Below are 16,238 nucleotides of genomic sequence, written 5' to 3' on the forward strand. Positions count from 1 at the left end.
GGTGGACTGTGCCAGAAGCATGTCATGGAGATTGTCGCGGGGCTGCTGCGGCCGAGGGATCTGTGCTCGTGTCAGGGGTCCATTTCTTCAGCTCGGCAGCTTGTGCTCGCCGCTGCTGAAAGCGCCTGAGAGGCAAGCTTTTGTCTGCCAGCAGAGTCACCTTTGGGGTGATGGTGAAAGTCATTTTCCACATGTTCACAGATATGCCGCTTTACCAGGCCTCGCGCGCTGACTTATCTCTGGCAGGGACTTACAAAATAGTCTCTCTGGCTGATTGTCAAAAATTACATCATATCGGAGTAAACTGCTTTTAAATCAGACATCCATTATTCATGTATATTAACTGCTTTTTTATTTTTTTATTGGCTGTTTTGCGTATGATTTACTCTTTTCTCACCGGCTTGCCCCTCCCAGCCCAATTGTCTGTCTTTCTCATCGTTTTTTTTTTTTTTAAATCTTAGCTCATCTGTGGATTTATAGAGGCGATTCACTTAGCTTAGTATGTGAACATCGATAAGCAGACCCTGCATTTTTTGTAGTAAAATTTTGGACCACGTTTCTATGGGTCATATTATGTCAGGTCAGGAGATCAACCTGGGTTGTTCACATGAGTAAATTCTGCCCCAAAAGTGAGAGCTCTTTTTCTTTTGTATCTTTTTTTTTAAGTGAGCATCACTAGTCTTGTACTTTAAGATCTGTATTGAATGAAACTGTGCCTCCCACTTAGATGAAACTGTACTCCCACTTACAAACCAGCTAAATATTTTGCTGTTGGTGGAAAGCAGTTTGGTTTAATGTGTTCATTTGTATTTGTGGCGCATATCTTTAATGTAAGGCCAGTGTATCGTTTGCCTATAATCAACACATGCAGAAATGTGCAGCAGTTCCGTACTCTTTCATCAAAGGTACACCACGTCCATCCTGTGTGCCAGACACAACCGTACAGGTATCCAAGACACAGACCACATTTCTGGAGGCCTCCACGCACCTGGCATCTTTGTGCTCCTGGTACATTGCCCTGATGCATGGCACTTGACTGTTTGGAATAATAAGGACTAGATGGAGTTCGTTCTGTTTATTTAACCCCGAATCAGAATTGCGGTGGTGTACAGTCAACACTCATGGACTTCATGCACATTTACCTTATTCTTTGCTCACTGCGCCTCCTGGCATTTTAGACCTTTTCTTCTGAAATGATTTTACACCTTTCAAAAGTACATTTTTCATTGAAGATCTCGTGACCACAAGTGCTGTCTCTGTTTTTATCCCAAAGCATTTTTATTTCATACTTTTTCTTGAAAGGTGGTTTCACCAGTCCTTTGTCATTCCAGGATGGATAGGTGTTTTCTCTCAGACCTTTGAAGAGATGATTAATTTGTCTATGGCCATACTACCCTAAACACGCCTGATCTCGTCTGAAGAGGTGATTAGTTTTGACTTCCACTGATGTTAACTGAGAGGTTAATTTTCAGTCCCACTTAGGACTCTTTCTCTTCTTTTGGCTGCTTTTTCCTTGTCTTTAATTTTCTGTGGTTTCTCTCTACTGTTTCTGGGTGTGGATTTAGTTTTGTTCTCCCTGTTAGGGATTTTCTGGCACTTCTTTGCTTTCAGTTGCAGAAAGTTCTCAGCCATTGACTTGTTGAAATTTGCCCTCCCTCATTCTCTCTATTCTGTCTTGAACTCAGGTTAGATGTGTGTTAGACGAAACGACTTTACCTTCTCTGCCCTCCCCCACCCACTCATCTTTTCCATCTCCGTATCTATCTGTTGCATCCTGAATAATTTCTTCATCTGTCTTCTAGTTCACAAATTCTCTCTTGAACTCTTAATTACTTGTTTAACTCATCCAATGATTTTTTTTTTTAATTTCTAGAAAGTTGTTTTGCTTTTCAAAGCTACTTAATCAAACTTGCCGCTTTGACCCCTCACTCTCTTTTATTTCTGTAAACATTTCCAGCATGCATATTTTTCTTCATCTGATAAACATCTGATGTCTTTGGAAGCCTGATTCTTCAGGTTTATGTCTCTCACTTATAAAGAGTTGTTTCTGTCTTTGGAAAAAAAAATTTTTTCCTTTCCTGTTCTTTTTTTTTTAATTGAAGTACAGTTGATTTGACACTTGTCTTAATAGACATTTCAGGATGTGCTTTTGCCACGTACGTGTGTGTGTGCCCAGTTGCGTCTGAGTCTTTACAACCCCATGGACTATAGTTCGCCAAGCTCCTCGGTTTTGTATTTTCTATGCAAGAATACTGGAGGGGGTTGCCATTTCCTTCTCTAGGAAAAATAATTTTTTTTGTTTTTAAGAATTGTGAACTCATACTTGGCTGATCTCAAGTTGTAGATCTCCTGCTGGACCTGGGTTGAGAGGGTCTTCCTCCTGTCAGTATTCTGCCAGCTACCAGGAACCATGTTACCGACATGAAAATACTTTAATTACTAGCCCTGGAGTCTTTTGGCCCTGCAGGTCATATGACTTCAAACCCCCAGCCTGTGTGAGGGTTGCAGGCCCAAGGGCAACCAGTTTCCATCCTGAGCTGAACCTGCAGGAGGCTCTGTTTACCAGTGGATAGAGTTTTGCTCCTGGCTCACTTTTTGCCAAGTGTACTTCACTCTCCAAGGGCCCCAGATTCAGGCAGACTCCACAGTGCTGGCTCCACCTGGCTCTGGCTGGAGACTGTGCCCGTTTCCCGTGTTTTCCAGGCTCCTGACCCCAGCAGACGTTCCCCAGAGCAGCCCTTGACCTGAGTGCTGCCTCCCCTTCTGCTTATTGTGCTGTCTCTGTCTCTGGCTCCTTGGAATTTCTCAGATTTTGTAGTTAAACAGGACATTTGAAGAATGTTTAATAGATTGAATCTTAACCAGCCATCCTCAGTGTTTGAAAGAGGATGGTTTTCCAGACAGTCTGTGTGCCGTGTTGTCAGAGGTGGAACCTGGGGCCTGGGTACAGCGTGGGAGTTCTAGAATCTGGATATTGTGGAGAGAGAGCTATGGAACCTTCTGTTTTGAGCACAATGAAGTGGTTCCTTTGTGCAAGCTGGCAACAAGATTAGACGTGCAGGGATGGGGGAATATGTTAGGCCAAACAAGGCCTATCTGAGTATTTATTGTGTGCCAGACCATGGTAGAGCTTCCCAGGTGGCTCAGTGATAAAGAATCCACCTGCCAATGCAGAAGATACGGGTTCGATCCCTGAGTTGGGAAGATCCCCTGGAGGAGGAGATGGTAACCCACTGCAGTATTTTTGCCTGGAGAATCCCCATGGACAGAGGCCCTGGTGGGTTGCAATACATAGGGTCGCAAAGAGTTGGACACAGCTGAGCGACTGAGCAGACACGCAGACGGTGCTAAGCCCTGGGTTTGCCTGATAATCATGTAGTTCATGTGCGGGCACTTACAGAGTACCGGGCGCTTGCTGGGTCCTTCGTCAGTGCTGCAGGAATAAATGATAGGGTTGTTGCCCCAAGGAGCCTTCGTCTAGGACAGTGTTAACAGCGTGTGGCCTGGCACTTCGAAACAGAGCCTCGGCTGCTCTGTAAAGTCAGTCTCCTCAGTGACCCTCTTGCCCTCCAGCGTTTGAGAACCACGGGTCTGGGGAAAAGTCGGAGGAAGCAAATGCACGGTTCTAAATGGCACCTTGGGAACACTGGATGGGGTGGGCTGCATAGATGGTAGATACCTTCAGCACTGATAGGAGGGCTAAACTCTGCTAAGGACTCAAAGAGAATACAAGATAAGCTTGATTGGGATGGAAGAGAAGAGAGAATGAGGCTCTACTTTCTAGAGTTTGGCTTCTTAATCATGACTTTCCCTCAGAAGAGTATATATGGTAGTGACGGAGGAGAGTCGTTAGAGATCAGAAAAGAAAGTAGGTAGACTGTCATCTCCACGAATGGCAATCAGGTCTTCTCCCTGTGACTTTTGTCTTTCACTTTGCTGCAGTCCAGCACAGCATCTCCTCACCCTTCCTCTCTGTCGCTTCTCCTTTTTAAGATGGTGGCAGACAAACTTATCTTTATTTCACACTTTTTAAAAAGCTATAGTCTTGTAAAGAAGCCTTCTGACCACTCCTCACCTCTTTGGAAAGGCAGACAAGCCCTATATGAGTATTTCTTGTGTACAAGACTGTGGTAGGGCTTCCCAGGTGGCTCAAGTGGTAAAGAATCCACCACTTGAGAAGCTCCCCTGGAGGAGGAAATGGCAACCCATTCCAGTACTCTTGCCTGGGAAATCCCATGGACTGAGGAGCCTGGTGGGCTACATACAGTCCATGGGGTTGCAAAAAGTTGAGCACAACTGAACAGGGTCTGGGGGAGGTGAGCCTGCTGCTTAGGGTGACATTGGTAGTGGTGTCATGCCTTTGACAGATGACGTGGAGTAGTTTGAGGAAGACTCACTGTTTTTGGTAAACTTAAAGTACAAATGGAGTTCCTTTCTTCAGTCATTAGCGCGTGACCACAAGTTTGGGACTGCAAGGCTCTGTAATCTCTTCAGAACTGTTTCTGTACACAAATGGTTCCTGTTTCATAATAAGGGGAATAGCAGTCCCAGATTTCAGAAATGTTTGCAGCTAAACCCAGGTCTTACTGAGTGTAGTTGACCTGCCTTGAGCTCACTCCACTGCAGGGACAGAGCCATTTCTCATCCCTTTCCTTCAGGGTCTGGTTGGAAAGCCAGTGCTAGATACACTAGCTGGTCTGGGTTACACCTGGGAGGAGCAGGGTTTGCCTGCACCAGGGTGTTGCCTGAGGTTTCCCCATGTTGGGCCTGTGGCTGCCACCTCCATCCTGACTGTACTGCTGCCCCTCCTGTGACATCACCACCTTCTAGGACACGGTGGAAAGGTGGGTCTCCTCAGAGAGGTGAGTCCCACAAACAGAGGAGTGGGACAGCTGGTGGCTGCACGCAGCTGGTGAAGAGGTGGGTTGTTTCAGCTGGCAGCCCGCCAAGGCTCCTGCACATCGCCCACCCTCGGTGTTCATTCCAGTGCCTGCTGCACGAGGAAGAGTCATCAACATTTGTTGACTGACTGCAGAAAGAATTACAAATTAAGGGTAATTGTTATTTACTTTGTCTAAAAAAATTAGAAACAACTCAGATATCCACCAATATGGAATTATATATCCATGACAAATTCTGTGCAACCTTTAAAAAGGAAAAGATAAACTTATTAATAGGTACTGATAAAGATCTCTCTTTAGTAGGAAAAACAAGTCACAGAACAATAATCCCATTGAAGAAAAAAACAATTTGATACACATAGAGAGTGAGAGAAAGGGAGCAACAGACAAGACAGACGTGGGTATAGAAAAAGTCTAGCAGCGCCCAGTCAGCGAGACAGGCTCCGAATCCACAGATTCAACCAATCCCAGGTTGAAAATATTTAAAAAGATATTCTAGAAAGTTCCAAATGGCAAAACTTGAATTTGCTGAGCACCAGCAGCCTATACCCAGCATTTTCATTGTGTTAGTTGTGTAAGTAATACACAGATGAGAAAATGTAAGTTACATGCAGACACTACACCATTTTATCTAAGTGTGGGCACATTTGGTATCCGGGAGTCTCAACCCCCATGGATACCGAGGGACAGCTGTATATACTGAACTGTTAAAGTGGCTCTTTTTGAGAGATGGATATGCAGAAGGTTACAAGTTTTTGTTACATGATTTTGTTGTGTTAGAACTTGTTATATATTATGTTTGCAATCAGAAATTTTTTTTTTTTGAAATTTCAGAGAAATTAAGTAATTGACAGAAATGAAAGTTAGGATTTTAAGAGTAGGGTTTGTAGAAATACTTTAAGATCTCTAAGATGGAAAAAAGGAAAGTCGCTCAGTCGTGTCCGACTCTTTGCGACCCCATGGACTGTAGCCTACCAGGCTCCTCTGTCCATGGGATTTTCCAGGCAATACTACTGGAGTGGATTGCCAAAAGCAAAGTGCTTTTTAAACAATGCTTGCTGCCCCGAGGTGCCCTCTCCATCTACCTGGAAACCAGAGAGAAAAGAGTAAACCCCACAGTGTCCAGAGACCCCACACTGCCTCTCCTGCACTTTTCTTTGTAAAATAGACAACAGGTTCAGTTCTTCTGGACAATTCTTAAAGAAACATCCAACTCCTACAAAAATTTGCTCTGTAGTCACTATTTAAGCCCTTTTATGATATACTTTTGGTACTTCAAAGAAAAAAAATCCCCAGCAACATCTATTGATTTGGCGGTCACATTAGTGCAGAACATTTTCTCCCAAGATTTTAGCTACGGGTCATTTTTTCCCTCTTTCCAGCATATCCATACACCTCTGAGAGCGAGTCAAGTGGCCAGGGGTTGAGACTCACCCAACTAGGGCAATAAAGAGAAAAATTAGTCTAATGCATGGCTTTAACAAGAGGGAGAGTGTGAGCATGAATAATTAATCTCACTAGTCTGTGGCAATCAGATAAAATGAAGTCCCATTTGCTCAACCTTATTAAAAGAGAGAGAGCACGGGAGGGAGAGGGAGATGGTAAAGGTCGTTGAGGGACTCGTAACGTGGGAAGAACCGCCTCTGAGATGGGTAATGTGTTTTCTAATCTCTGTGGTCTTTAACTAAACGTAATGGTCAAGGTACTCTTCTGGTAGTTCTGATTTGTTGAATTATTAAACACTTTAGAAAACCCTTGACTCCTGACTACTAACTTAGACATCTTTATGATGAATTTTTGGAGAGGGATTAGATCCCACTGTTTCATTCAGAAACGACCTGTCCTCTTGCAAAAAAAAAAAACTTCCAGAAAAAGTAAAGACATAGGGAGAGACTCAGTATCAGATTTTAATTCTTCTATTTACTGAGGACATTTCTTCCTGCTGTCGATGTTGAAGTATTTTAAAAACTAAGAGATTGAGTCCAAGTCCTATTGAAAACTCTACAGTGATATGTAAGTGTGGAATGTTACTTTAAAGTAGACCAGGAGATTGCTGGTGTTTTTTTTCCCCTCCCTCTAGGAACTAATTTTTATGCGGTTTTTAGGATATTCACCGTAGATAGCAGATTTGATTTATTTCTAGGTCCACATAATCCTATTTTGGATATTTTATAGTTGAAGTTTTCTCAGAAACTTTATTTTCAACTGCATGAAATAAAAATAAAATTTAGCGTGTTCTCTATAGTCTTTGTGGATTAAGAAGGCATTTTACATTTTGAAATTGCCCTCTCTCCTTTCAGATACTATGAGCAATAGTTTCTTAGGAATTTCCAAAGATTCAGTTCTTATAAATGTATGTTGACAGTGAGATCGATGGTTTTCAAGGTGGGGTCAGTTTATTAACCTCTCAATTCTGAAATATGAATCTGTATACTGATAATTGGTAAGTGTATAGGTTAACCAAAAAATAGCATATCATTTTCATGTGTGTGGTGAGAGGAGACTCTCTATAAAATATTACATTAAAACTGTTGAGTTCAGTGATGAATTTTAACCCCATGATAAACAGAATACAATGTATGCTCATATGTGTGTGTATGTGTGTGTAAATGAAGAGGCTTTTGAACTGTGAATTCTGGGGCAAGTACTGTGTCTTCAGTACTTAATAACAGTTACTGACCCATAGTGAGCACTTAATGTTAAATGAATTACTTTTTAATAAGAGACTTAAATAATCTTCAGAAAGGTTCCTTATGAATCATCCTCCCTGGCCCCCTTTTTTGCTGGAGAGAAGGTGTGCATGCATGCTCAGTCACTTCGGTTATATCCGACTCTTTGCAACCCTGTGGACTATAGCCCACAAGGCTCCTCTGTCCGTGGGATGCTCCGGGGAAGAATGCTGGAGTGGGTTGCCATGTCCTCCTCCAGAGGGTTTTCCCGACCCAGGAATCGAACCCAGGTCTCCTGCATTACAGGCAGATTCTTTATCCACTGAGCCACCCTGGGAAGCCCGGGAGAAGAGGCAGTGTTCAAATATAATGAATACATTGTCTGGAGACCAAGAATACTTTCTTAGCTGCCTCCATACCTTATGGAACAGAGCTTCCTATTAATTATCAAGTGGATGTGACTGAAGAGAGCAGTGTTGGGGAGTATCAGTTGTATCTCAAAAGAAAATTTTTTTTAATGTTTCAAATAGGACTTTGTGTTTTAGTTTGTCATTTAAAGGAGTCATCTAGTGGTTAACTCTGCAAGCTTCGTCTTCCTTAATACTTCTGCTGTTCGTTCTTTTACCTGTTGTGGTGTAAATACAGAGGGGGAAAAAGAGATAACCCATGCCGGCTTCTTGTTAGCCTCCCCTATTATGTACTCAGAAGCAGTGAGCCTTAGTTGGTTTCCATGCTTCTTTTTCTGTGTTAGGAAATTGGGATGCCTAATTTCCCCACTTGGCATTTTTTGTGTGTCCTTTGAGTTTGTTTGCACCTTGGCCTGGAATTCTTTGGAGTTTCTTTTCTTCTGCATTTCCTTTTGTTCTGGCAGGGACGTCCTCTACTGCCATTACCTGGAAGGGGTCAGGAAATGAGGCGACAGAGCCTCTTCTCTGTGGGAGCGAGTGATGTGACCGAGCCCTGGGCGATGCTGGGTGGAAGGTGTCTGTGCGGGCCTGCTCCCCTAATGCACACCTGTGTGTTCCTCCTCCTCCCCAGATCCTGGTGTACAGCCTGGAAGCGGAACGCTGCGTCTCGAAGCTGGGCAACGCACTGGGCGACTTCTCCTGCGTCAACCTCCGGGACAGCCCTCCCAGCCTCATGGTCAGCGGCAACATGGACCGCAGGTAGGTCTCCACACAGTTGCATATCTGGCTGCCACAGGCAGCTTCTCGGGAGATTGGGCCACTCAGCCCCACTGAACTCGCTTGATTTCCTGCAGAGCTCACCCTCCTCACTTCTCACTCACAGCTCTGCCCACCTGAGTTCAGCCCTGACCCCACAAATACTGCCTCTTTGAACTTGGAGAACAAAAGTCTCATATTAGGTAATAGTTGGATGGAGCCGCCTCTCTGCCTCGTTTCTGAAACTCCATGGGAAGGGGGTCTTTTAGACCATTTGGTGGACGCAGTTGGTGGAAAGTCCAGTGAGACCACTTGGAATATCTTTTGTCCCCCTGCTATAAAATTTGTTTGGCATTTAAAAGCTCACTTTCTAATATTAAAAACAATAACCTAAGGGATGAATCATGTTAAGCAAAACAGGGTTGCCTGCCAAGTGATGTCAAGAGTGTGTTTCAGAACACTATGGTGTCCCTCTGGTGATGCGGGAGAGGGGGGAGACTTCATGTGAACAGATTCCAGTTTCTATTTAGCTGATTAGCAGTCTTCCCTTTAACGTATTGGCTGAGGGAGTCAGATTTTCCCGTTCCAGGGTCCCGTGCCAGCTCCGGCCGCTCCAGGACCCATCAGCACGAAAGGATTAGAGTGTTTGAAAAGACGGAGCCCAAATTTTAGGGCTTTTTTTTTCCTTTCTGTCCCCTCTCCCCCTTGTCTCTTCCTTTCCTTTCTTTCTTTCTTTTGGCTGGATATCTGTCACGTCTGATCCAGTGCCCTGAAGGGAGGTAGGGTGGCCGGAGGCCAGGTCCGGCCGGCGGCCCCTCCCCGGCCGGCTCTGGGCTGCAGGTGGCGGGCCGCTCGGTAGGGGTGAGGATCGTGAGGCGGGTCCTCCTTTGTGCCAACTCCCAGACCTCTGTCACATGAGTGCAGCTTGCAAAAATAATTATTTTGTCAAATAATATTTCCAACTTCTGACCTTCACTACTACTGCCCCACTCCCATAGAGCAAAAAGATAATGTGAGTGTGCTTTACTGAAAGAAAATACTTGATCTTATTTTTTTTTCCCTCAAGGCGTCCTGAAACAGCTACTTCTCATACTTGAGAATTAAAATCCTTAGTATACATGCAGGCAGGTTTTTTTTTTTTATTTAAAAAAAAGAAAAAGGACAAGCCCTGGGCTTGGTAACTGGCCCCACTTGGGGCACAGCAGGCGGAACAAACCAGTTTGTAGGCTTACTCTTCCCATTTTCATTTCCAGTCTGAACTGGACAGAGGCTCTGAGCGTGCCTGATAGGAGCTCCCCCAGGGGCCCAGCAGCAGCCCCGCCTTCCAGGAGTGCTCTAGGGGGGCATCCAGATGGAAGGTGTGGGACTGTGGTTTATGCTTCAGTGTTTGCCGACAGCATGAGCGTGTAGGTGATCAACCACAGTGAGGCTGCCAGAAAACCAAAATGGTGTTCCCAGGAAGAGAACTCTGCTCTCTGCACAACGCAGCCTAGTTAGCTCTAGAAGCTCACTTATAGCCAGATCGTCCTGACCGTTGTCAGCCGCTCATCCCGCTCTCAGTGAGGAGGCCGGCACGTACTGGGTTAAGCCGATGTTTTATTCTGGAGCAGAGCTGCCTGACTACATACCCACTGCCAGAGGAGAAGCGAGCGCACAGTGTAAAAGGGCTCTCTGGTCATTTTGAAGGCCCAATCTGACCATGTTAAATCCCTTTTATTAATATACCAACATTATGTTTTTTTTCATATGGTAAAGAATCTGCTGGCAAGGCGGGAAGCCTAGGTTTGATCCCTGGTTCAGGAAGATTCCCTAGAGAAGGGAATGGCAACCCACTCCAGTATTCTTACCTGGACAATCCCATGCACAGAGGGGTCTGGCGGGCTGTATAGTCCATGGGGTCAAAAAGAGTCAGACACCACTGAGCGACTAACACTTTCACTTTCTTTCGTCTTTATGGATGAAAAGAATGGACTTGGGACTTGGAGTTGGGGAGGGGCTGTCCAAAATGGCATTCCATCAGGGCCAGTTCTAGATCTGTATGCCACCAGTTTGACCGCTGCTGGTACCTCAGAGGGTCACCATTGTATATAGGATTGTTCTTTATGAATCACATTTACAGTGTTAGCAACATGAATTTGAAACATGGGGCTTAAAATATTACACATCTGTAAAAAGGAAGGACTTCTCTTGTGGCTCTGCTGGTGAAGAACCCTCCTGCAATGCGGGAGACCTGGTTCGATCCCTGAGTTGGGAAGATCCGCTGGAGAAGGGAAAGGCGGAGTATTCTGGCCTGAGAATTCCGTGGACTGTATAGTCCATGGGGTCGCAGAGAGTTGAATATGACTTAGCGACTTTTCACTTTCAAAAAGGAAAGAATATGGACTCTTAAGTGTATAGAGGCATGTCTTTTGGGATTTTCCCAAAGGCTTAATATTTAATAACTATGAGTAGGATCTCATTAGGTTGTACAGCTTATGTTTTATTTCAGAAGTGAGAGGAAGGGGCAGATACTGTGGAGAGAGCCATGTGGCTTTCACTTAGTGACACATGCAGTTTAAAAACCTTGGGACCTTTTTAATTTTAAAAACTAAATTTCTGTTGCTTTCTCTTGGTACTTTATAAATAACTTGAGAATGGAATAGACTCTAAAGGTACATAAAACTGTCCAAGGTTAAAACAAAAATAAAGTTTCATTAAAGTAAGGAAATCAGCTTGAGTAACTTTGTAAACATGGGTGGAATTATATAAGGAGTTGTGTTTTGGGGTAGAGGGAGGTGGCATGGTATAGGCTGAAATTAAAAATGAAAAAATAGTTCTAGCTTGTCACTAGAGGTTAGGTAGAGTCTGATAAAAGATTATAAAATGATCAAGGTGTGGTAACTGAGTTACTGTTGGGTTGTACCTTGCCCTCATTGGAAGGGAAGGGCGATACGGTGGGCTTTTATTTTATTTTATTTTTTTTTTACGGTGGGCTTTTATAGGTGGGGCTGTGCACAAGAGTTCTAATACCCTAGATCAGTGATGGTTTTTTAAATGTTTATTTTGTGTTTTGCTGCTAAGCCAAGAAGAAAGAGTGGTTAAGCAATATTAGAGGAGGAGGGGTGGGTTGTGCATCCAGTGTTAGGAACGGAAGCTTATGTCTTACCATGTGTCTGTCTTGTGCTCAGAGAGGGCTTAACCCTCTATGTGAAGTGAGTGAAAGTTGCTCAGTCATGTCCCTCTTTTCGACCCCATGGACTATACATACAGCCTGTGGAATTCTCCAAGCCAGAATATTGGAGTGGGTAGCCTTTCCCTTCTTCAAGGGATCTTCCCATCCCAGGGATCGAACCCAAGTCTCCTTCATTGCAGGTGGATTCTTTTTCCAGCTGAGTCACAAGGGAAGCCCAAGAATACTGGAGTGGGTAGCCTGTCCCTTCTCCAGCGGATCTTTCTGACCCAGGAATCGAACTGGATTTTCCGACATTGTAGGCAGATTCTTTACCAGCTGAGCTATCAGAGAAGCCATTAACTCTGCATATTTTGCATTTAAGATGCACTGATTTTTGTTTTTTTACATTTTCACATCTATAAAATCAAGATGTGTCTTTTATAACATCTTACAAATAATTGGCAGCATGTTAAAATATTACATAAAGTAATAGTGCTTCTTACGTTGGATGGTGTTTTCAATTAAATAAAAGTTTGTATTTGTTCAGTGAAGGCAAAAATAAGTCCATAACTTAGAAATTAGAACGGTTGTGAGAAACTTGATTGGGTTACTAAGATAAAGTCTGCAAGAAATAGACCACTGTGGGTTTGGGTTGTTTTTTTTTTTTCGTTTCACCTTTGTCTGGGGTTCACTGAACATTCAGAATCTGTAAATTTATGTCTTCTATCAAATTTGGGAAGTTTTTTGCCATTATTTCTTCAAATATTTTTTTCCACACTGATCTGTTTCCCTTCTCCCCTGGGACTTTAGTGATGTGAAGGACAGGCCTTTTATCTCACAGATACCTGAAACTCTATTCATTTTCTTTCCTAAGCCTTATATTCCTCAGGTTGCAAATATCTATTGATTTAACTCTGGATCCACTAACTTTTTCCTCGTCATCTCCATTGTACTATTGAGCCCATCTAGTGAATTTTTTAATTTTGGATTTTATACTCTTTGTTCAAAATTTCCATTGTTTCTATTTGCTCCTAATCTCATCCTTTCTTATCCCTGTACCTTTACCTCCTGCAATATAATTGAAATAGCTGCTTTAAAGTCACTGATGATTCCTAAAGCCTGAGTTATTTTAGGGTTGACATTGTTTTTTGCATGGAGAACGGGTTACATCTTCCTGGGGCTTTCAGGGTGGGAGGAGTATCAAGTAATGTGGGATGTGTCCTGGACATTTTGTGTCCGCTTTGTGTCCTGTTGCATAATCCTGTTTCAAACAGGCACTCCCCCTGGTTAAGACTGCAACTTGTGTCTTGCCTTCAGTGGGTGTCAGTTCAGTTTTCTCTGACTCTGTCCTGCATGTGTCGCCCAGAGCTTAGTCTGAGACCATCAGTCTTGCTGGAGCCTTTGTTGCACAGCTTAGCATCTGCGTGAGCAGGAGTCACGCCCAGTGTCACGGGCTCCCCATCTCCAGTTCCTCCCGCTCTTCATCCCTACACTTCCTAGCTTTCAGGGCCCCCTTTCCCAGGGCCTCTGACCAGGAGATGGGGTTTCTCTCAAAGTCTCACCTGTGAGTGCAGCTCTGTGAGTACGGACTGCCCATGGGCAAACCAGAGAGAGAGGAGAGGGAATCCCCAGAGACCCACACCCACATTCTTCAGACGTAGGGGCTTCTGTCGTCGGTTCTTCAGAAAGAGGGTGACGATTCTTGTTAGCATTTCAGCTCCCGCACCATCACACAGGCTTCTCCTGGAGCTCATGCTCGGGGTGAGGCTCTTCCTCCCCCACCCACGACCTCCACAACTCGCTGTACTGAGTCAGCTCTCCAGGGTCCTTAGGTCCTTGCCTTTTTGTTCCAGAGGTTTTGGTTGTAGCAGCAGAAGACAGGCAGCTATGGGCTTACTTGAAGTCAGAATCAGAACTCCTGTTCTCTTTAAATTATTAAAATAAGCTCAATAGTTGGCAGCAGAGAGCTGTATTACAGGGGTCCCTTCCCATTCTGTTGCTCTCAGTCTCCTCTCTGGGAGCTGCTCCTTCCTCTCCAATGAGTGAAACCTGGGATCCAGACTAGGGAATGCTCCTCTGGGGACCACCAGAATAAGAGGTGGTGAGAAGGTGGGACTTCCTGGCGGGCCAGGGCTTAGGACTCTGTGCTGTCATTGCTGGGGCCTGGGTTCAATCCCTGGGCAGGGGAACTAAGACCCCACCCCGCAAGCCGCGTGGCAGGGCCAAAAGCAACAAAAAAGAGTTGGTGGTCAGGGCGCGTGTCAGGTTGTTAGTGGGCTGCCAAGGCAGTACTCGCTGAACCAACAAATCCCACTGCTTTTTCCTCCTGTAATCTTTCTTTTTAAAACTTTAATCAGAGAGAATTTACATACCTACAATTCACCAATTTAAATTATACAATCCCGTGTAAAGTTCACAAGGTTGGTGTGATCTTAGAATACTTTTTCATCACCCCAGACAGAAACCTTGTGCCCATTAGCAGACACTCTCCACATCCCCCCAACCCCTCTAGCTTTTGGCAACTGCTAATCACTTCCTGCCTCTGTGGATCTGCTTTGGAGATTTCATATAAATGGAATCATAGAACATGCGACCTTTTTGTGGCTGGCTTCTTCTTCCATTCAGCATAGTGTCTCCAAGATAAACCTCCAAGATAAGCTCAAATCAGCACTTAATCCCTCCTTATGGCCAAGTCGTTTTCCACTGTGTGAGTGTGCTACATCCACTCGTTCTTCATCCATCAGTTAGCATTTGGGTTGTTTCCACTTTCTGGTTCTTATGAATAGTGTTATTACCATTCAGCCACAATTTTTGTATAGGTGTTATATTTTCAGTTCTCTTGTGTATACATACCTAGGAGTGAGATTGCCGGCTTGTATAAGTCAGTGTTTAACTATCCAGGGAGCTGCCAGACACTTTTCCAGTGGCAGTGCCGTCTTCCATCCCCACCAGCGGTGGGTGGAGGTTCTAGTTTCTCCGCACCCTCACCTGTACTTAGCGTTGTCTCTGATGATAGCTGCCCTGAAGATGTGACGTTGAACATCCTTTCATGTGCTTCTTGGCCTTTTTGGATAAATGTCTGTTCAGAGCCTTAGTCCATTCTTTAATTAGGTTGTCTTTTTATTTATTGAGTTGTATGAGTTCTTTGTCTAGTCTGGATACCAACCTCTTATAAGATACGACTGGTAAATATGTTTCCCCATTTTGTGGCTTCTTTTCACACTCTTGATAGTGTTCTTTGAAGCATGGAAGTTTTAAATTTTGATTGAGTTTGACTTTTCCAGTTTTTCTTTACTGCTTGTGCTCTTGGTATCATTGAAGAAGCCATTTCCTAGCCCAAAGTCACAGACATATTCCTATGTTTACTTAGAAGAATTTCTGTGGTTTTGCCCTCCATTGAGGTCTGTGACGCGTTTGGAGTTAAACTTTTGTATGTAGTGTGGGGTGGGGGTCCCGCCTCTTCTTTGCCTGTGGATATCCACTGTCCTAGGAGAGCCATGGTCTGCTGAGAAAAGGCTGTTCTTTCCCCATCAGACCGTCTGGCCGCACTGTTGAAAACCAGTTGACCGTACAATGGAGAGGTTGTGCTAGGTATACTCATCTGTTTAAAATTTTAAAGGATATTACAGTCAGCTAAATGTTTCCATATTCCCATGTACCTTGTTAATTTGGTGTTATACATATCTCATTTTTGTCCACAGGTGGTGTCATGGGCTGTCTTGTAAGGATTATAGAGTGTTCAGCCTCACAGAGCTCTTTAAGACCATCCAGTGGCGGCCCAGCTAAGGAGACAGGCCTAGAAAGGTCGAGTGATCACTCTCACAGGGCTTATTACTTTTGTGGGCAAAATACAAAGAACTCTAGAGAGACAGCTTTACAATACAGAGAGCTCTGACCATGGCCTGGTTGGATTCAACTCGTCAGTTCTGCCTGAAAATCCATGTTTTTCTAGTTGCTGTTAAAAATAAATCATTCACCAAAGACCATCATTGGTGCTGTGTAGATATAGATAAGTAGATAGCTACAGCTACTGATTTGGCCATATGTTATATTTTAAAATCCTCTTTAATAGCCTAGCTTTGATGAGACAAAACAGAATCATGTTATTGATTTCTTTAAAAAAAAAAAAAAAAAAAACTTGTTTTCTTGATTAATTTGGTCATTTTGAAAAAGAAGGACTGTGTTTTCATGCCATCTTGCTGGTTGCCTTTATTTTCTGGACAGAAGTATAGCTGAAGGTCAGGTCTTTCTTCATGAAACTGCCAAGCCAGAGTCTGAACAGCCTTCATTTTTGCCATCAAATACAGTGTTTTGCCTTTTTTTTTTTTTGGCCTTATTATTATAAGGGACTATT

The 16,238-nt window shown here is 43.9% G+C and overlaps 1 protein-coding gene across 2 annotated transcripts in view; it reads left to right on the plus strand.

Annotated features, from left to right (window-relative positions):
* FBXW8 (F-box and WD repeat domain containing 8) overlaps positions 1 to 16,238 on the plus strand; it is a 113,628-nt gene that overhangs the window by 87,869 nt on the left and 9,521 nt on the right. For both annotated transcript variants that reach the window (XM_027566702.1, XM_027566701.1), the window contains one exon: positions 8,609 to 8,736. In XM_027566702.1, the coding sequence (XP_027422503.1) occupies positions 8,609 to 8,736 (128 nt within the window). The remainder of the gene's footprint in view (positions 1 to 8,608; positions 8,737 to 16,238) is intronic.

This window comes from Bos indicus x Bos taurus, chromosome 17 (genome assembly GCF_003369695.1).
Source record: "Bos indicus x Bos taurus breed Angus x Brahman F1 hybrid chromosome 17, Bos_hybrid_MaternalHap_v2.0, whole genome shotgun sequence".
NCBI lineage: Eukaryota > Metazoa > Chordata > Mammalia > Artiodactyla > Bovidae > Bos > Bos indicus x Bos taurus.